Genomic DNA, 20,878 nt, shown 5'->3' with positions numbered 1-20,878 from the left:
ACTGCAGTGTGGTGGACCCTTTGCTTGTAATATGAATTACTATGGGGGAAAAAAAAAAAGAGTAAAACATGGGGATTCAGTAGTGTTGTGCCATTTTAATCTCATATTTATTGGTCCAACAGCCAATAGTTAAAAATTAGTGATAGGCTGGCAGCTTGCATGCAAATTGTTGGGTTACATATAGTGTATTTCTGCTTGGATTTGCCATCCAGTCCAAATACATAGTTAGTCTTGATGTTTCAGAGATGCTGACATTTTGCAATTCCACTTATTTTGCTGGGAGGTAGGTGCAAAGTGTGTGAAAATTGAGAGTGCTTCCTTGTTCAAATGGGTTTCTGGGCAGGGGGAGGGTGAAATGCTGCTGCTACTTCTTGTTACTGAAAAGATTTTGGTACTGGTTGGCTGTGTCTTCTCTACAGCAAGTAGAAAATGGGGATAACAGCAATTTCAGTCTTTCTTGCAGTGGGAGATATTCTTGTTTATATGTCATTTATCTTATAAATGTCCCTATCTGACCAGGGCAGCAGAGTCAAGACCTGACCTTGTTGTAGGAGGCAATTTATGACTGCTTACAGGCTTTCTTTGTATGTATTCTATCCATAAATTTAAGATATAAGATGTAGTAAGGGGAAAACCGGGGGAGGCGCGCTCGCGGGTGCTGGGGAACGGTCCGGAGTAAGCAACACAATCTCAATGTGAGTATGGAAGCTTCTCGTTTATTAACAAAGCAAGCAGTGGTTATATAGACTATGCATATGTTAATCACGCGCCCCGATCGCACTTGTGATTGGTCCATAGGTTTACATATTCAGAGCCGTGACCGCCCTCCCCCTCCCGGATGTAGTTTTGCTTCCCGCGAAGCAGGCACCACGGGGTTCTTTGTTCTGCACCGTGCAAGGGGAGTCCAAGGTCGCTAGCTCTGGGCTTAACCCTTGCTCAAAGCCTGGGTTGCTCTGACTGCTCAGTGGCACAAGATAGTGCCCCTTCTCACTTAACCAAACCTCTACAATAAGATGCAAGAAAAATTAATGATTTAGGTAAGTTTTAAATATGCTTCCAAAGTGTGAGACAAAATAAACTGCAGCAGGTGATGATTTGGATAAAACCCTGTACAATCTATCAAATAAATCAGTGCTGTACAGAACTAGAGACAACAAGCAGTGATATTGGTACATGTTCTGCAAAGACATACATCACTGCATATAATAATAATGTTTGCAGCCCTAAGGGGATAAAGAAGATGTTCCTTCTCTAATAGGGGGTAGATTTCTCTTCTATTTGTATACAATGGGCCTTCTTTTTGAATCATATCTAAGGATTGTGTATGCAGATCAGGTGTCTGTTTAGCAGCAGGGTCTGTTTTTTTGTTTTTCTTTTTTTCCTATAGTGTGCAGCTGTGGTAGGCAGCTGAGAGAATTTTATACTTCAGTCTGGTTTTCTGTGGAGTGTGCTCAAATCTTTGTCAACAAGATGCAAGTAGCTTGGGCCCAGAAACTGAAAGAACTTGCTGTATCTTCAGGCAGGCTATTGACTTGCTGTAGATACTTAGAAGTCTGGAGATGACTACCCAAACATCGTCTATATGCAGCTTCTCTGCAGTTTTCTTTGAGTATCTGAGCATACATTTAAGCAAATGACCTATCCTTGGGGAAGAACAGTGTGTTGGTCAGTCACAGTTCTAGGAAATCTTCCTTGGATATATTTCAGTACTTAAACTTTTCTTAATCATGAACAGTAAAGGGCCTTGATGTGGACATGACCTCTTGCCATGAGAATCCAGGAGGCTTGAAGTTGCTGTTGACAGCCCAGAGAAGGCAGTAGAATAGAGTTGGTAGTGATTGGTGCAGGCACCACACCCTTGTGTACCATATGCTCTAGACCACGTGGGTATGCATCGCTTTGTAGAGAAGATCCTTACATTTGGGTATTTTAGGGGGATTCTCCCTGTCCCTCCTTTTACTGCAGTCTTTGCAACATACTGCTCTTGGCCAAAAGCACCCACTGACTATGCAATGAAGATGGCTGGTTTTAGGTAGCACTTTCTTTTCAGACCCTCATGATTGATCACTACCTGTGTCACTCAGAGCATCAGCTCTGTGGAATTTGACCTAAATATAGATGAAGCCTTGTTCACCCTGATGTCATGAAGCTCTTAACAGGTCCAAAACCTAACGCAGTAAGTCATGGCTCTGAAACCAGCTTTCAGTGTTGGTGTAAAGTCTCCTCCTGCTGTAAATATTACAGCAGCCAGAAAATATATTTTATCTGGATACCACTTAAAAATACACACAGAAGACAACCCAAAATCCTTGAGCAGAACTCTTTCCAAATGTCCATTCTTCATGAAGACACACGTTAGGTTAAAAGTTCAACAATTTCACCAAGCTGCTGGCTTGGAGTTCAAACCTACTTGCGTAATGTTGAGGTTTCAGGGCATTGAACCCAGAGTATCCCTTGTCAGAATGTTGAACAAAAATAAAAATGCTGGAATAAAATGCTGTGTATGACCTTTTCTTAACTTCATTTTCTAGAATGAATTTATTTTTGGTGCCAAATTGACAACTCTGGAATCTGAGTAGCTTAAAAAATAGATATATAAAATCAATGACACTTTGACTCTGTGTCTCGGCCTATGGAAACTATCTCTAGGATGGAGAGAGCATCAAAATCCCAAGACCCGTTCCCTTTGTGATGCATCTACTGACTGTTTCTTCCATTTAGTGAATCACTGGAGAAGCCTTTTAACTATCATCCCCAATAGTGGCTTTTCAGTATATGGAACTGAGCTGACAACCACCATCTTTATTATTTACGGGTTTGAAGTGGCATGTAGAAATATACTGTGCTTTGGCTGGGGCACTAAGTAGGAAAGTAGCAGATCTGCAGCCTGGAACCTGGCTTTCCCAGGCGGCATTGATAAGCGCTAGTTTTGAAGAGATTCAGTACCATCCACGAAAAACATGTAAAAGTCCAAATGTTGTCTGTGTTGGGATTTTCCCGAGTTATACCCATTTGCTATAAATACTGACTTGCATTTTTCAACAAGAGAACGTCAGGGAAACTTCATCAGTGCAGGTAATTGATTCGCCTGTCAATACTGAAGACAGTACTTCTACACCTATATCTGTGCCTAGTTTCCAGAGGTTACAATGAAGGCATATTTCCAGTCAAGTTGAGCTTTAATGTCCTGTAGTGGCCCTGAACTCAGTGTTAGAATGGAAATCAATTTTTGTATGCTGTGATGACACTGGACCACAGATGAAACATTCTTCTACTAATTGTCTGAATAAGAAAACAGCATTTCACATGGAAATGAGCTGGAGTTTGGAAAGATGTAATTGGACCTTTACCATTTGTTTGTTTTTCTTGGAGCACACTAGCAGTTCTTACAGATTATTTCTCTCTCAGCAGAGGCACTCTAATGCCCTCAGCTGCTTATTTTGTCTGGAAAATTCAGGCACCCAGGATGATGATGACAACAGCAGCAACATTTTGACTCCCAAATCCCCTGGCAAAATAGTTACATCATGTCTGGAAATAATTGGGCAATGACAGAATGGAAAAATTACAATGACTCAAACAAGACAAGGATGCTGTTAGTAATGGGGTTTTGTGTGTTCATTCTTCTGAAGGTGGCAGTTCTTGGTGCTACTGGGAGACTCTGGATTGACATCCCTTGTAACTAAACCTCACTCTTCTCAACAGAAATATTGCAGAGATTTCAAGTCCATAGACCAATATTTAGTATTAATCTGCCCTACCAGTATTCCTGGCCTTTTGGTGTAGAGGGTTGAGGGGGACAGCTTGTTCTCAAGATCATTCTACCCTTGGCTTCTTTGTTGAGGTGATCAAAGACTCGGCTCTGGGGTGTGGATGTCTCATCCTTGGGAGCTGGTCTTACGGATAAAACTGACAGACGTTACTGGTTAGGGCCGTTTTCAAACCAATAACATTAAAGGCATTTCATACCATAAGACCTGTAAAAGATATAGGACTTCATCTTCCCATAGAGTAAAATAGTCATCTGCATTGGAACTGAAGGAGCGATGTGCTGATTCTGGCTGTCAGTGTGTATGTCTGCTTGACTGATGTCATCATGATCTATTTCATCTTCAGTCTGTGAATTCTTATATTGAATAAAGGCTTCATCTCACACTGCAGCTTCCAAGGCACTCTCTCCTGTGGAATTGCATCACAGTGTTGTAGCCACCACCAAAAGAAAGTAAAGAAAGTTAAGAGTCTAACCTGGGCTCTGCTGTCTAGATCTATAGCTTGCAGAAAAGGTAGTTCAGACCTGCTCTATTGGGTATCAGAGACACAACTCGGATTGTAGTCTTGTCCTGAATTCATGGCCCTGATATTACAGTATATTCACAGAATCACAGAATCAATCGGGTTGGAAGAGACCTCTGGGATCATCGAGTCCAACCATTGCCCTGACACCACCATGTCAACTAGACCATGGCACTGAGTGCCATGTCCAGTCTTTTCTTAAACACATCCAGAGACAGTGACTCCACCACCTCCCTGGGCAGCCCATTCCAATGTCTAATGACCCTTTCTGAGAAGAAATGCTTCCTGATGTCCAACCTGAACCTCCCCTGGCGAAGCTTTAGGCTATGTCCTCTTGTCCTATCGCTAGTTGCCTGGGAGAAGAGGCTGACTCCCACTCCGCTACAACCTCCCTTCAGGTAGTTGTAGACTGCAATAAGGTCACCTCTGAGCCTCCTCTTCTCCAGGCTAAACAACCCCAGCTCCCTCAGCCGTTCCTTGTAGGCCAGACCCTCCAGACCCTTCACCAGCTTGGTCGCCCTCCTCTGGACTCGCTCCAACACCTCAACGTCTTTCTTGAAGTGCGGGGCCCAGAACAGGACACAGTACTCAAGGTGTGGCCTCACCAGTGCCGAGTACAGAGGGACGTTCACTTCCCTAGAACGGCTGGCTACACTATTCGTAATAGAGGCCAGGATGCCATTGGCCTTCTTGACCACCTGGGCACACTGCTGGCTCATGTTTAGCCGGCTGTCGATCAGCACCCCCAGGTCTCTTTCCGCTGGGCCGCTTTCTAACCACTCTTCCCCGAACCTGTAGAGCTGCATGGGGTTGTTGTGGCCCAAGTGTAAGACCTGGCACTTGTTCTTGTTGAACCTCATGCTATTGGTCTCAGCCCATCTATTCTTGGCAAGTCCTAAAAATAACATTTTTAGCACCTGACTTCTTTCAAGAGTAAAATCTGAAGACTGTAGAGAGTGTTTGAAAAGACTTATTGCTGGATGTCTTATCCCTCAAACCCATCTGTAGGGTTTGTGGGATTCTTTCCCCATGTCTGCTTTTATGTAGCGTATTTCCCACAGGCTCTTACAATCACAGTGATTTGGAGAAGAACAATGACATAACAAACCAACCCATTTCGTGAAGCTAATGCTGTGGTAGGGGAAATCATTGCATAAATTCCATTATTTCATAAAGCATAAATTTATCCACACTGGCTCTGTGAACACTGCTAAATGCTGCCTCTACAACAGCATCATTGCTGGGGTGTGAACTGTCATGTCCTGTCCAGATTCCAGATGGGTGATTACTTTTTGCTGACCTACTGGTTTTATTACTATTTGTATAGTACCATAAGTCTACTTGACACTGTACAATAATTGATTTAAGCAGGTAACTAAGACCCTACACTGGAGAACCTACAACTTCAGTGCCACAGCTGGGACAAAGGAGTACAATACAACAAAAATAAAACATGCACAAAGTGTGGTGCAGGCTTTACAGCTTGTGTCATGCAGCAGGTGTCTCTTCAGAAGCTTTTTTTCTCTTTAATATCTGCTTAAAAAAAGAGAGGAGTTTTTCAGTTTGAGTTGTAGGAAGAAGCTACTAGAAGCCATTCCAAGTCTAAGAGTTGTCATGAAAGATAGTGAGAATATTGGAGTGGAACAGTAAAAAAAAAGTAGATAATAAAACCAAAGCTGATAGAAAAGAAGGAAAGAGGCTAGAAGTGGAAAGTGTTGTTCCTCCCTGCCTGAAGGAGAAGCTTCCCCCCGCCCCCCCCTTTAATAGAAAGGAATGGGGTAATGTTTAGTGAGGTGTATAAATAGAACAAATGTGGTCCACGGTGAGGAAGACAGGAAATTAATCTTGGTAACAGTCCAGACTTTCTGATTGAGAAAGAAGTGGAAGGTACTGATGTTACTGAAACTCCAGTGCTGCAATGCTGGAAAACTTGGAAGTAATAACAGGGAGGGGGCAAGGAAAGAAAGATGGAACTCCAGACTACTGCACTCAAACCAGAAAGGTTGCTTATATTTAGGGGGTATGCAACGCTGCTGGATCCACCGCCATGGTGGTTTGAATTGTTGGCAAGCTTGCCTAAGTGCAGAATTGATAAATTAGGACAGGAACCTGTGGTGCAATAAGCACTAAGCAGAATGTATTCCTGCCTCCAAAGTTGCTGTTTAGTAGAACATCTCTGCCTAGCCTCATAGCCAAATATCTTGTATGCTTAGACACTGAGGAGATGAAGGATATATGTATTGTGGATAAACACTTAAGATGTGGATTTTACTTGTTTTGTTTGCAGTTTAAGCTGCGGTGGTTACAGCACCATTCAGAAATGTTAAAGATGTGCAAATTTAGTTGCATCTAAATGAGATACAAGATTATAATTAAGACTCAGCTTTTGGTGCCTAGGACAGATTAGTTTTGACTAAAAGGTGGAAAAAAAGGTGTAAAGAACTAACAAATGATTACTAGCCAGATTTATGATACTGACTCTAACTGCTTTGTTGCTCTCTCCACTTTGTATTTTGAATCTTGATTTGACTGTTCTTTTATTTTTTTTTCTATGAATACCATTTGGATAGATAAATGACTTAGGAGGAACATGAGGAACCTCCTGGTATTTTTTTTCTAATTTCTTTGCTTGTTTTGTTTTTGGTTTTGTTTGTTTTTTTGTAGTTCTTTCCCCTCATTCCCACGTGAAGACAGAGAAAGTGTTGCAAATTAATCTTTCAGGAGGGAAAGGCCTCTTGCAGTACTTTTTTTTTTGTGTTGATAAGCTGGTATCAGGTGAGAGATATTGGATTTGTGGGCATTACCAGACTAACGTTAGTGGTCATTAGTCATCCAGCGCATCCTGAGTATCCTTAAAGTATTAAAAATAAACAGATTTTTGACAGACACGTTTCATTAAGTATGTTCATGGATATAGTTGCACCTGACAGTCTTCAAATAGCCCTTGCCTTTTCTCTTGTCTCAGGACATATTTCCTAGGCAAATAAATTAATAAAAATTAAAAATTAAATAAAGTCTTAATAATATCTAATACAATGTATATAGCCGGAGACAATCTTTAGGTCTGTGGAATGCTTTGAAATTCTCAACCATCTCAGTTTTGATGGGATGGCATGTAAAACAGATCAGAGCTGGGTGCCTGGGCTGGCTTGCAAAGTCCTTTTACCACTTTGAGATCCACCCTTGTTTTGATGTGTTGTGGGAGGGAAAATCCGTGAACTGGTTCAAAACACACAGTGTGTTTCAAGCTGAGCTCTCTCCTGTGATGGAACCGTTAAGTGTGGGCCATGGCTGGCAGGGACTGAGTAGCTGTCGCTGCACGAGGCCCCACTCGTTTTCCAGGATTTTCTTTCCTGTGATGTGTTGATCTGGTTTGGGTCTGATGCCTTCCTGTCCAACATAGTAGGCAGGTGCACTCTTCAGGAAGGACTACTTTCCTTCCTGAAAGAAAGGTTTTAACTTTGTGGATTTTAAATAGTTGGTTATTTTGTTGCTGTTTTATGCCCTGGAGACCAGGAAACTCCTTAGTAAGGTGACAAATCCAAACCAAAGGAATTGGGTTACTACTGCAGATGCAACAAATGGATTGCTTGCCTGCCCCTTTTCTCCATCCCCCATGCTGCAATTGCCTTATGTTGCATCTGACATCTGTCACGTTATATGTGACATACATGGAAAATTCCCATGGTAATTGGAACATGCCGTGAAGCTCATGGTTTCACCATCTGTGTACTGGAGAAGAAATGTGGTCCAGGGAGCTGAGCATAAGATCAGAACGGAGCTCTTTAGCTTTGCCTAAGGTATATATTTTGATAGTTTTGAGCATGGTGCTTACTTTCTCCATTTCATCATCAGTAAGTGATGATGAAGGTAGCTATTATAATACCATGAAGTTCTGGTGGTTTATTATTTAATAGTTGAATAACATAGAGATTTAACTTGGATTTGGGGGTGGGGGGTGAGTTGGCTTATGTCCCAAACCAGTCCAAATTCAGGTTTCTTTCTACTTCTGTGATAATACATCACATTTATATGTTTTATCCCGCCATAGAGAAAGATAGAGATCTACAGGGAAATGGAAGTGCTTTACTTTCTTTCCTCTCCTGTTAGCATAAACCGGTGTGCACAGTGATTCTGCATCATACATTTAGTCCCGTGCTTCCTCCTCAGGTGAGAGCTGTGGCTACATCCACTGACATTGCGTGTCTGTTGATGATCAGTGGAGATTCAGCCCTGGAAGTGAGCGCATCAGTTTTCCATTAATGCTGCCTATGTTGCAAACTGGTTTTGCAGGACTGCATGTGTTTAGTTAAGCCACAGAGTTCTCTGTCTTTCTTCTGCTTTTCTAAAGGTGAGGATACAAAAGTAATTTTCTCTATTTTAGTTATAGTTATGCTCTGTCTGTTCACTGTGGTGAAGGACAAGACAGTGAGGTAAAAACTATGATAATCAGCTCTCTTGCACAGGAGAGCTGCTGGCATAGCAGTTGTTTCAGGTGTCTTACTGCTTGTGGAATGTTGCTTATTTAGGATATGTTTGCATGAAAATTATAATTTCTGAGATGAGAATGAAGAAAAGAGTGAGCCTGAATTTAGAACCTGCAATCGAAAAAGGATTCTCATGTGCAGTTAGCATGGATCCCATCCCATGTGGCTAAACCTTCTGATAAGATTTGGAAAAATTGCTTTAGCTTAATTATGTTTGGTCACTGGGCCAAATGGTTTAGAAATGAACACGTACGCCCTGTCAGAGGAAGAGGACATTGTTATAATTAGACCTTGGGCAAAGTTCCAGACTGTGACTCCTGACCTGAGCCGAACCACAGATGGGGCTGGGAAGCAGGAGGGGGATCGCTATGAGGAGCAAGTGTGCGGTTAGCTGTTGAAATGACGGCAGCTTGTTTGTGTTGTGCAAAAGAGTAAAACAGTAAAACAGTACAACTAAGAAGAGCTGTGGGAGGGAGTTATGTGTAATAGTGGGATTCTCTCCAGAGAGAGATTTTCCATTGATTCTCACTGGAGGTACATATAGAAATAGATAATTGCACATTTCATTTTTACAATCACTTTAATTGCAAGAAGTTGAAAGGCGATAGAGCTTTTATTAGAATAACAAAACCACCTTTTGTTATTTTCATAAATTTTTATGACAGCTTTGTTATCAATTGCCACTCAGAAAAATGGAAGATGTTCTTTTCTTCATTTTCTTTATTGCCTCCCCCTCCTTCCCACCCCGTCCTTTGGAAGCAGATTTTCCCCAGATTTGGTTCTTGACAAAGAAAAGGCAAAAGAGAGAGAAAGAAAAGGAAAAGATTATTGATTTGGAGGCTATTAGAAAATGTTTATTTTATTTAAAACTATGTCCACCAATAAAAATCAAGGAGTAGGAATTAGTTCTTAAATAACATAAACAGTGCAACTTAACTAAATACCCCTCAGCATCCTGTGACTGGCAGGCTTAAGCCTTAGAAAGACAGTACTCCTGCTTAGAAATATCATTCATTCATTCAGTGATTCAATTCTAAAATACCTGTGCTGGATTCCACTCTAGCAGTCCTCTATTGGTCTTATTTTAAAAACATCTAGACACCTCACCTATCTACAGTTACAGTGTTGTAGCAATACAAAAGTGCCATTTTACCCCTCTGTGTCAGCATGAATTTCCTGCATGCTGCTTATAGATGGGCCTGGAAAATGCCAGTATTAAGAGTATGAGTTGTGCAATGGTATGATGCTTTGTGAAAGTGAGGCAATACAAGGTTACTGTTCATGTGAGCTTTGCGTGCTTTTGCAGAGCAGTAAAAGCTGAGTAGCTTTGCTACTCAGAAACTTCTGAAGTATGAATCCCAAGGAACAGATGCTGATTTTGTAAAAACATCACAGGAACAAGCACTAGCTTGTGTATTTTTCAGCATTATGGATGAAGAAGGCCTGGAGACTGTTCACCTCTTAGGTGAACCTGCTTAAGATGAAAGCCGAGTGGTGAAATGTCAGTACAGAACAACCTGTGGTGCCTTGACCAGGGCAGTACTTACCCTGTAGAAAATGTTGGCCTTCATATCCATTCATGCAGTACTCATTTCCTGGTAAGATGCCTCTGTTGGAGAAGTGCTTACCAAAGTCTTGACCTGAGCTCATAAGGAAGATGTTATGGTTCTATCATTTCAGTATCTCAGCCAGTTTTTCCAAGGAGGATTCATTGTCCATGCCCCAGAGAATGCTGGTCCTTTGATGGTTGGTGAGGAAGCCTCTAGACAGTGGGCCAGAACTTAGTTACAACTGAATTGATGCAAATATAGTTATATTGTGTGTAAATCAGGTTTGGGTCATTGATTTGAGTTCTTTCCAAAACAAAGTTTTGTCAGGCTAATGGGTTCTAACATCATAACATCATACCATCTTACCATAAAGGACATTGCACTCAGAGTAGTCCCTGAGAAGGTGGTCTGTGGTAGACAAGTTCAACTTCTTCTGAGGCTCTCTTGTGAAATCTTTTAAGAACTGAATTTCTTAAGTCTCCACCACTGAGACGAAACAGAAGTTGCTGTGCACATCATTGTGCTGGATTTGAGGGCATTTTAGTTTTACTGACTGAACCAGTGTCAGAGACCGGTTCCAGGGTTAGGTTAGCCTTAGGCATCTCCTAGTGAGAATTCAGTGATCTTATAAACGTTATTTTGAAGCCAGCATCACCCTGCGCTAGTGAGTCATGCTGAGACATACCACCCCTTGCAGAGTTGGCATGGAGAGCAAAGGAAAGTGGGCATGCCAGAAGACAGTGCCTGGTACCAGTTCACTTTCAGCTGCATGAGAGTTGCAGCTGATGACCCTCCAGTGTATAAGAGGAGGTGCGAGATAAATTAATCCCAACACAAAGTAGGGCAGGTGATTCCTGCCAAGCACATAGTGCCACAGGGGTGGAGGTTTGGGTGGTTTGTGTTTTTTTTTGTTATTTGTTGCTCAGCTTTTTCTTAAGTGAGCATGCTGTTTTCTATGCAAAAAGTCCCTGGAGAGCTTCTGGTTGTGTGCAGTATGTTAAGTCCCACTATGTAACTGCTGTCCTAAAGGTTCTTTTTCTAGCACAACTGCTTAGTCTTTATGAGATCTCAAAGCAGCCTTGTTTTGGCAAGCAAACAGACCAAAGCATTGTGGGGCAGGTTAGGGCAGCAGCTGCTCTGATGACAAAGCTCAGCTGTGCTGCTGCTGATACAGCATCCAGCATCCTCCAGTTCGGTTCACCTGCCACCTCCCTCCCTGTTTCCTTGCCTCATGCCCAGGGAGCCAGGCTTCACAACAGGCTTTAATTATTTACTCTCTAAGGATATGGCTTATTCTGCAGATAAAGTGAAAAAGTGAAGTCCTTAAAAAATATAACACAAATAAACCCCTGAGCTGTCAAACAACAAGTCCCTTAAAAGGGCAAAATATGCGGCTCTCTGTGGACTGCACAGATCCCTCCTTTCAAACTGCTGGCAGGAGACTTCCTGTTTGCATGGGCCACTCACAAACGGTGTGTGGTGAAATTGGTCGCTTCCCAGCTCCTCCTTCAGGCCTCCTTCTGCCTTCCTTTACACTCCTGATACCAAAGCCCCTCAAGCCTGGGTCCTGTCAAGATGGGATCTGGCAGCTCAAATGTAAATCTGAAAGCATGCATTAGCACTGTGCAGTTTCTCCCCTGGATACATAAAGCAGCCCAAACTAGTTACATGTGTTTGAAAGCATGATAGACAAAATGGTCCTACTGTGATAATCCTGGCCATAAAGGGATAAGTGAGTGTTTGGTGGTCTAGCTCCAGAGTGGTAGAAAATTGATTTCTGCTTCATTGTTTCATTGTTCATTTTATTTTGACCAAATGGGATACCTTTGGAGGATCTTCTGTCTATAGTGGGTAAATTGTACAGTATATGCTTTTTGCTTCTGATTCTTTGGTTCTTTTACTGTAGTAGTCAGAGAAAGGCCAATACTGCCATTCAATGGTAGCATTCAACCTGGGCTACTGAGCATTACTGATAAATCTACCTGCTGGGAAATCCCACACTGAGCTTGTAAAACCTTTAGAGAAACTTTGGGAGAAGTGATTCTACACTGCCATACAAGAACATGTTCATACCATATGAAAGCTTAGCTACCTTGTCTAGCTTGAGTGTTTGTTTCACTCTTTTGTGTCTCGGAGCCTTCTGTCCTCTTCCAGCTGTTACGCCGGTGATAACCATTGTAACTGCAGAGAGCTGCACAGATCCAACAGAATCTTGTTTATCATTTAATGTCTGTTATGGTTTTTTTTTCTTCCTGCAGAACATGATCAGAAGATAGCATCATACACCATGATCATGGCCCCCCGAAAGAGGAATCGTCATGCCTTGGGGTTTCTTTGTTGTTTTGGGGGTAGCGACCTCCCTGAAATCAACCTCAAGGACAATAACCCCCTCCAGTTCCTTGAGTTTTCTGTCCCAATCCCACCAGCGGAGGAGCTCAATGCCAGATTCGCTGAACTCGTGGTAAGTTTCTGCTGGCAGATTGATATATTTTAGGGGGTGGATGAACTCTTCCCTTCAAAGGAGGAGTAAAGGGACTTAAGGGACTTATTAGGGATAGGAAAAAAAACTTCTGTTGAAGCTTTTTTTTTTTTTTTTATTCTTTTATGACCAATTCCTTGGTGGGAGAAAGACAGGAAATGACAGGATGGATGACAGTGACACTGGGTATAAGTACAACAAAATGCTTAAATATGCTGATTTATTCTCACAACACTACGCAATTCTCCAGGTGTAGGATTGGGCATATTAGAAGGAACCTCAGAAGTTCTCTAGAGAATGAATCCCTGACAGTCGATTTCTTGCTAACAACTTTGGGATAAAATCTGCTATACAATACAGTACTGTGGAAAATCTTAGGGTTTGCAGGTCTATAAAGTAATGACTATACTGTTCAGTTGATCAGTAACATACTGTTGGTGAGGTATAAGAATCAGGTGACCATGCTAATTGTTTCATCTGCCATCTGCCTTTGAACCGTGAAATGGTGCTGTTGCAGCAACAGACATAAACAGGAAGAGAAGCAGGTATTTCAGATGAACTTTGTTGTTTGCTTTTGTGGTAAATGTTGGAGGTTCTAATAGCAGGCAGTTGCTATTCATGCCTGGCATCAAATGACTTCACTGTCTTTGCCCTCGTGTTCAGCACGCATGCAAAACACAGGCAGAGGTCATAGGGCTGGGCTGTTTTGCAATCTGCATTGTAAAGGTGATGCCCATTTGATGCAGCTGATTAGCCGTCTCATTACCACTTTGAGACTGGAGGTTATGTAAGGTGAGGGATCTCTAAGTGTATACATGCCCGAGTGGTGCTACTAAGATGAGGAATAGAGCAGAAAATATTGGATCTCAGAATTAGAGGAATTTACCAGTAATTTTTCTACATTACACTTACAACATCAACCCAGTAAGTTCTTGTCTATTACCATGGCTTCAAAGTGCCATAGCAATGAAAGTAACCATATAATTTGGGTATGCAAGTGGAGGTTAACATATGGGCAACTATAGTATGTCATACCAAACATAGGGACAGCTATAGTTTGTCAGATCAGTGGTCTGACAACCTAGCCCAGGCTCCTATTTAAAGATGGGGTCCAAAGCAGGTGCCTAGGGAAGAATATAAGATGTGGCATAGGGTGGTCTTTTCCGGAATACTCTCCAACCTCTAACAATTTTCAGCTCAAGGACTTCCTCAGCCAAAATTGCTTTTTGTCTACATAATAGATTGGTCTGGATTTATTTTCCATTAACTGTTTCTACCTTCCCTAGCACCCATGGCAGTTTTTCAGCATTTGCAGTATTCTGTGGCAGGGGTGTAGGAAGGAGTCAATAGGATTTGCAGCGTTTCAGGAAGAATAGAGTGTGCAGCAGAAGAGAGTCTATTTGCTTCTGACTAAGTAGCAGATGAAGAATCTCCTCTTGCAGAGATAGCTCACAAAATTCTGGTCTGTATTTAAGTCAGTTTGCCTTTTACGCGAGACTACTTGAATTCCTCTCGGAAAGTGCAGCTGACTGACTGTGGAGAATTCTGCTTGGTGGCGGGTGTCTCTCATGAGTAAGAGTGTAATATGTAATCTGCTCTGCTTTCTGGATGCTGCTTAAGTATTGTTTTTTACTATGCAAAGCTTTAATCGCTGTATCAAAGTTCACCTCTCTCCAACACCAAGATCCGTTGAAGCATTCAATACAGCCTCCCTGAAGACGTCACCAACAGATGTGCTTTGCTCCTGAACTTGGCTTGCTAAAACTTGAACTTGTTTACCTTTGAGTCGTAGTGAAAGACTTGTTTTAGTTGCTACTAGGCTTTTCCTTGCTGAGAGGGTATCAGTTTCTGTGAGGAATTTCAGAGTTTGTGGTGGTATTAAGGGTGCTTTTAGCTCTTTGGTTTATGCCTGGCAAATACCGGAGTTCCATGTGCTTGTGGCAAGACAGCTTACAGCTGCCTTATGGAAGTCTTTTAAACAGTATGATTTATAATGTTTTCGGTGCAAAATTTAATGACAAGTATACATGATGATCTGTAAAAATTTTTGGCCCCAGAAATTTGTGTGTTGTTGGTCTATGCTATAACTTATTAAATGTGCTGACAGCCTGTAACTGGCATATACATTTCAAACAAATGAAGCCATTGAAATGAAAATAGATCATATTCTTTCTTATATTTCATGATAGTACCCTAGCCATTATTACATGAGAAGGGAGCTGGGAGAGAAAAGTGCTGTTTTTCAGAAGGTTAATGGCACATTTATATAAAATCGCACATTTTTATAAAGCACTCAGATAGGATGGTGATGCATGTCCATAGGAGTTCCTGGGTAGGCAGGTAACGTGAGAGCAGTAAGGGCTTCATGAGTGAGAGAACCTGGGCTAGAAACCAGGCTGGCAGAATGCAGAAATTGCCTAGAAGAGCTAGTTTGTCCACAGGTCTGGATTAATGCATGTTCTATGAGACACTAAAATAAAACAGGCTACATCTGTATTGACAGCTCAGATGAGATATTAATCGGATTAGAAAGATTCAGTCTGTAAATGCACCAGTGTGAATCAGTGACCTGGAAGTGCCTGAGAGGGCTCTATGCTGTGTACTAGCCTCCCTGCTGCTTATCCGTTAGGGTCTAGTCTGGGTGCACTTGTACTATATAAAAAACAGATTTGAGTGTAAAGCCTTTTGACCCAAATCTCCAAGTGAAATGATGACACCAACATCATCTGAGATCAGTAGTGTAGCCCAGAGGGTATAGCCTCATCTTACCATCTGCCCTGCAAAGGGTATAATGAAACATTGGTGTGCTTGAATGAATTTTTAAAAGCCTTATTTTTCCCCTTGTTGCAGTTAAAATCTGGGGCATTTTCCCACATAAGAGTTAATTACAAGAAGAGCTAAACCTAGCTGTGCTGGAAAAGCCTCCCTTGTGATGAATTTTCCGGTCCAGTAAATATTCAGTATGTTTCTACCTGCCTGTCTGAGAAAAATTCACATTTTGACAGTTAGAAACATATCTTCTCTTGTTCTTGTGGTCTTTAAATTAATGTCATTAAAAGTGAATTTGGCGATGTCCATTTTGCAAGAGGAGGAATTAGGAATGTGCTGGGAACCTTTATTTGTAATGGAGTCACAAGACCCCTCCAGAGCTTGCAAACTTGCTTGTGTGGACTCAAGAGGCAAGTGTACATGTATGGGCTGCTCTGTTTGGAGGCTGCACCCAGACCAACCAACTGAGTAACAGCATCTGCCTAACTGGGCTCTGACCAAGGCAGTGGTTGTCAAATGACAAGTTGCTACTGATTTCAGCTGAAATGTCTGCTCTCGATGCTGCTCAACCAGAAAAGCAGTTCTGGGATGGATCCCAGGCATTTGCGTTACTTGAAGCTGGATGCTGTGTTTAGGCCTTGTCTCCTTGATTAGAAAATTAAAACAGAAAGTGTTACTCTTGATATGTGGCAAATTCAATCTTGATGTATTTCATTGGGAACATGTGCACAGAGTAGGTCTGAATGAAGACTATGGCTCAGGGTGATTGGGTCTGATTTTGTTTGGGCTAAGATAGGAGAAGATGTACTAGCTCTCAGGCTATCTGCTGGCAGTTATTGCCTTGGGACTAATGCAGTAGTAACAGCACAGATAAATCCTTATCAGAAGTCTAGATGCACAAGACACAAAGCAAACAAAAATACTTGCTACCTCAAGCTTTGCCCCTCAAAGGGTCATTTTCGTGCACACAACTGAAAGAGGGCAAAACAGCTGGCTTTAGCATCTCTCCTTCAATGAACAGGCAAAGACGAAAAGCTCTAGAGAGTAGGATGTGTGGAGTGGTCCTGTACCTCATAAATTGTAAACCTGGCCCTACCTGACCATCAAGGCTGTTCTAGCCAGCATCACTTCTGCTTTTTTCTTCAGTCTCTCTTTTCAGCTGGCACTGTGTATACTACCGTGTAGTAAAGTGCTGCTGCAGTTGGTGGTCTATTGGCAAGCGCCAAGCTGGTTTTGTGCCTGCTGGCAAAAATGGCTGTGCTAAGCACGTGTGTTTTTCCTTGTACAGATTTATTGACTGAACAGAAACTGCAGAAGAATCTGGAAGAACTATTGCAAGGCAAGGGGAAATATTTTTTTCACGAAATGACTTCTCTGTGTCCTTGCTCATATTTGTTAGCAGTAGTGTGTTCTTGTCACCAAGATTCTGGTGTCACCAAAGGATTCTGATTCCTTTTGCTCAATATTAGAGTCCTAGACAATTCTTGTTGGTTAAGGGTGGTGTACTGCTTGGCACTAAGCATTTTGCCATCTGTATCTCTCTTACACCAGCAACCTGATCCCACATGTGAACCCAGGCCATTCCAGGAAGGATAACTTAAATGCTGGCAATTCAGGGAAAGCAGAAAAATGTAAAGAATGCTAGCACAGAGGAAAGAGCAGTGTAAACAGCTTGTGCTTTTGTTGTTTCTCTTTTTGTTTGTTTTGTTAGTGGCTCTGTTGAGATGGTCATGGTATTTGAGAAGGTGGAGTTCAAGATTATCTATTTTAGGATGGAAGGTCCATGGGGAAGAAGTTGAGTTGTCTTTTGAGTTGCCATTTTCAAAGGTGATCATATTATTACAGCCTCCAAGCTTGAATGATCATATCCTTGTCTGAGTTACCTGCATCACATTAGATTCTTACACCGGGAAAGATCTGAGAAATACTTACTATTATCCCTTCTGAGTCTTGGCTGCCTTTGAAGCATTCTAGTATTTAGCTCAGGTGGGACATTGACTGGATTCTTCTGTCATGGTTTATTTCTCTAATGTTGCATTTGAACCTGTTTCTTTTTTAGTTTTGATTTGTTTTTTTTTCTTTTTCTTCTTTTTCCTCAGAGTCCTTAAATAAGGAGTTTTGTTAACTTTATAGGTTCACAAAAGCTTTTTATCCATATTGCTATTTATCATCCTCACAGGCTTTTCCAGAAGAAAACTTTAGACCTTGACTAGATACCAAAAGTATCTATTAAGTTACATTATTTACAGTTGATGAGCAGCATAAATAGTTATGAACTCTCTGTATTTGAAAACTTCAGAATTATCCAGCATCTCTTTTGGCCGGCCTTTATGCTGTTTCTTGTCCATTGAAATGACAGCTCTATATGAGGTCCCATCTTTCTTTAGTTGCCAAATCTTTTCTTTAGTTGCCAAAAGAAGTAGATTGCTGCTTGGGTGAGGCAACATACACTCTTCTCTCTCTCCCTCTGTCTCTGAAGAGATCTAGTTTTCTGACCCTACTGCAAAGCCCCAGCTTCTGTTGTAGAGAAGATGCACATGGAACTGCTATGTGTTCCTGAATAATGAGGCCACTGGAAAACAAAAATGTATTTTCCCTTGTACTATTGCCTGAATGCAATGAAATGAAGATGGAAACTTTGTCACCTCTGACCCCATAATATTTAGTAATGGCTTCGATGGCATCACAGTTGGCTCAATTTCTGAGTTAAAGATCAGCTAGCCCAGGAATCTAGCTGGAAAGTATGGCAGTGACTATGATAGTAAAGAGAAGAGAGAAAAGGAGGATCATGTTAATTCCTTCTCCTTCAGTCTCCTTGGAATAGGAGCTGTACAGAGGAACTCCCATGAAGGTGAAAAACATGAGGAGGAGATGTGGCATGAGAGTCCAAGCAGCAGGGGCAGCAACTTGGTAACCTCTGAATACTCTGGTAATTTCTGTAATTGTGATTACAACTTTTAATGCCTTGTGCCACCTGAGGATGGAGGATATCTAGAGCAAGATGCCTGTTGCTTTACTGTACCTTTTTCTCTTGCCTTTTTTCTCTGTCCTCTCCCACCACATGGGTCTCACTTGATTTTTCTGCCCGTTTAGCTAATCCCTTCCTAAGTAAATCAGTGTCTTCATCTTGTCCTGAAACAGAACTATGGAATTACTGTGATATTTGATGCTGTCACTTATTTTGCTGCGCTGTCTTGATTTCTCAACCCTCCAGGCTAGTAGTTGCCAACACTTTAGTGCCATAATGCTGAAGAATGTGAAAGGGATTGGTTAGTCTACTTGGAGCACATGAGCCATCCACACGACTGGTATCTTTGCTAGTCCTCTCAGGACAGAGACAAAGGAACAGTGGGGTCACAGGGGACGCATTTCTAGTAGCATTGGATGAAGTGATCAATAACAGAAGGTTTGGGAAAACTCTATTCTTTTCTTGCTCTGTGTCATCTGTCCAAATCTATTCCTTCTCTACCTTCAGAGAATACAATTCAGTAATGATAGTTTCTTTTCCCAGAGGAGAGCGAGCTAAGAGGAAAAGAAAGAAAAAGGTGTTTCATGTTGAAAGAGATTAAGGTACAGCATGGAAGTATCTGAGAATTCATGTATTTTGTCAGAGGAAGCAAAACGATTTCTGAGCAAGGCATCAATTTGGCACACACTGGATAATGCAGCTTCGTCAAGAGTCACAGGGAGATGAGATCCAAACCTAAATAACTGTAGTAGTGGTTCCCACTGCAGCTGACTTGGAGGTAGCAAGTTTCCTTCATGCTTAGTTCTCCCTTGCAGGCCATTTAATGTAATGGATACAACATAAACCTCAGATGAAAACTAGGCTTCACCACATCGAATAAGTACTCCCATATATCACCAGTCCCACTCAAGCTTGCCAAGTCCTAGCTGTGGCAGTGTTCATGAGGCCCCTCTTTGGCTCTGCAACCTGCAAGAGTATTTATGGGGTAAAAAGTACAAGAAATTCCTCCATTGTGGGCTTTCATGTGAATATAGACTGCCTTAAACATTAGTCTATGTATGTAGGCACGAGAGGGCATCAGCTGTGTTTCTCTGGGTTTGTTGACGAGCCTGGAGAACAAAGTTTTCTGTTTCTTCCCCACCTCCTTTGTAATACTTCTGGGGACCAGATACACAGAGTTGCTCTTTCTGTCTCGGCTCCCAGTGTGGAGCACCACCTTCCCACAAAATTATCCTCCATGTCTGAAGCTTCTTTAGTCCTTAGTTTCTCACTTAAAGTTTGTGGCTTAGAAAGACATGCATTTTAGGTCCTCACTTCAAAGCCCAAACATGTGTCATGTATATTGATAACAGTATTTAATCACATTTAAATTCAGGCATGTTGCCAAGATTTTAGTGTTTCAGTTTTAAATTATCAGTCTTTTGAGTCATTGTATCTTCTTCTTGGATTATTTTTAATACAGGGATTTAATTTCTGTGTCACTCACCCTGCATGCACATCATAGTTTCAGACTACACCTCTGACAGACCTGTGGCTTTGAGTTGTCGATCAATGCAAGTTCTCTGTAACCATAGTTTAAAAGTGTCTCTGTGCTGTTTTGCCTGTAGGAGGAAGTTCTTGTATTCCCTGTGCCCATCCCCTCTATGCTTTTCTGTAATGAATTATTGTACCTAATCAGTCAGGAAGGTTGTATAGTGCCAAATGCAATCAAGATCTGGAGAGGTCCCTCATTTTTATTTACATACGATGAGCTCTGACTCCAGCAAACTAGGAGGCTTTGCTGGCCTTGGCTCAATGGAGACTCCCCACCCCAATTATTGCTTCCTTTCTTGCATTTAATGAGAATGCGCCAGTGGAGGCTGTAAGAAAATACTAATGATGAGACTAAGCTGGATTTTTCATGACCAGAGGCTCATATCCAGGAAGAAGGCTTAGCATCACCATCTGAGTAGAAGGCAGAGTCTCTGAAGGCAGAAAAAAAGCAAAGCTTTGAGGCAGCAGATTGCTTTTCTTGGTGATGGGGGCCAGGCCACAAAAACTTTCCTTTCTCTTGGGTTAGTTTATAGTTGTGAGATTAACATTTTTCATGCACTCACATGTACTTGTCTTCTATTACTATAATGGCAAAAGTACTGGGTGGTTTAAGATTTCTGAAGCAATTAGGGGACTGAGACTTGGGAGGCAAAAGCTCTCCGTAGTATCGTAGTCTGTTTAGTTGTACACAGATGTTCCTTTCTGTCCAGCACAGTCCCTCAGTCCAAGATAGTACATATCCAGGATACCTTTTTTCTTTTTTTTTTCCTGCTCTTCAGAGAGATTTTTCGTAAAGTCA

The 20,878-nt window shown here is 41.7% G+C and overlaps 1 protein-coding gene across 5 annotated transcripts in view; it reads left to right on the top strand.

Annotated features, from left to right (window-relative positions):
- DAAM2 (dishevelled associated activator of morphogenesis 2) overlaps positions 1-20,878 on the top strand; it is a 230,671-nt gene that overhangs the window by 78,750 nt on the left and 131,043 nt on the right. For all 5 annotated transcript variants that reach the window (XM_068398622.1, XM_068398585.1, XM_068398604.1 and 2 more), the window contains one exon: positions 12,589-12,791. In XM_068398622.1, the coding sequence (XP_068254723.1) occupies positions 12,618-12,791 (174 nt within the window). In that variant the 5' untranslated portion in view covers positions 12,589-12,617. The remainder of the gene's footprint in view (positions 1-12,588; positions 12,792-20,878) is intronic.

The sequence above is a fragment of the Nyctibius grandis genome, chromosome 1 (assembly GCF_013368605.1).
Source record: "Nyctibius grandis isolate bNycGra1 chromosome 1, bNycGra1.pri, whole genome shotgun sequence".
In the NCBI taxonomy this organism is placed as follows: domain Eukaryota; kingdom Metazoa; phylum Chordata; class Aves; order Nyctibiiformes; family Nyctibiidae; genus Nyctibius; species Nyctibius grandis.
This window is presented reverse-complemented; position numbering and strand designations above follow the sequence as displayed.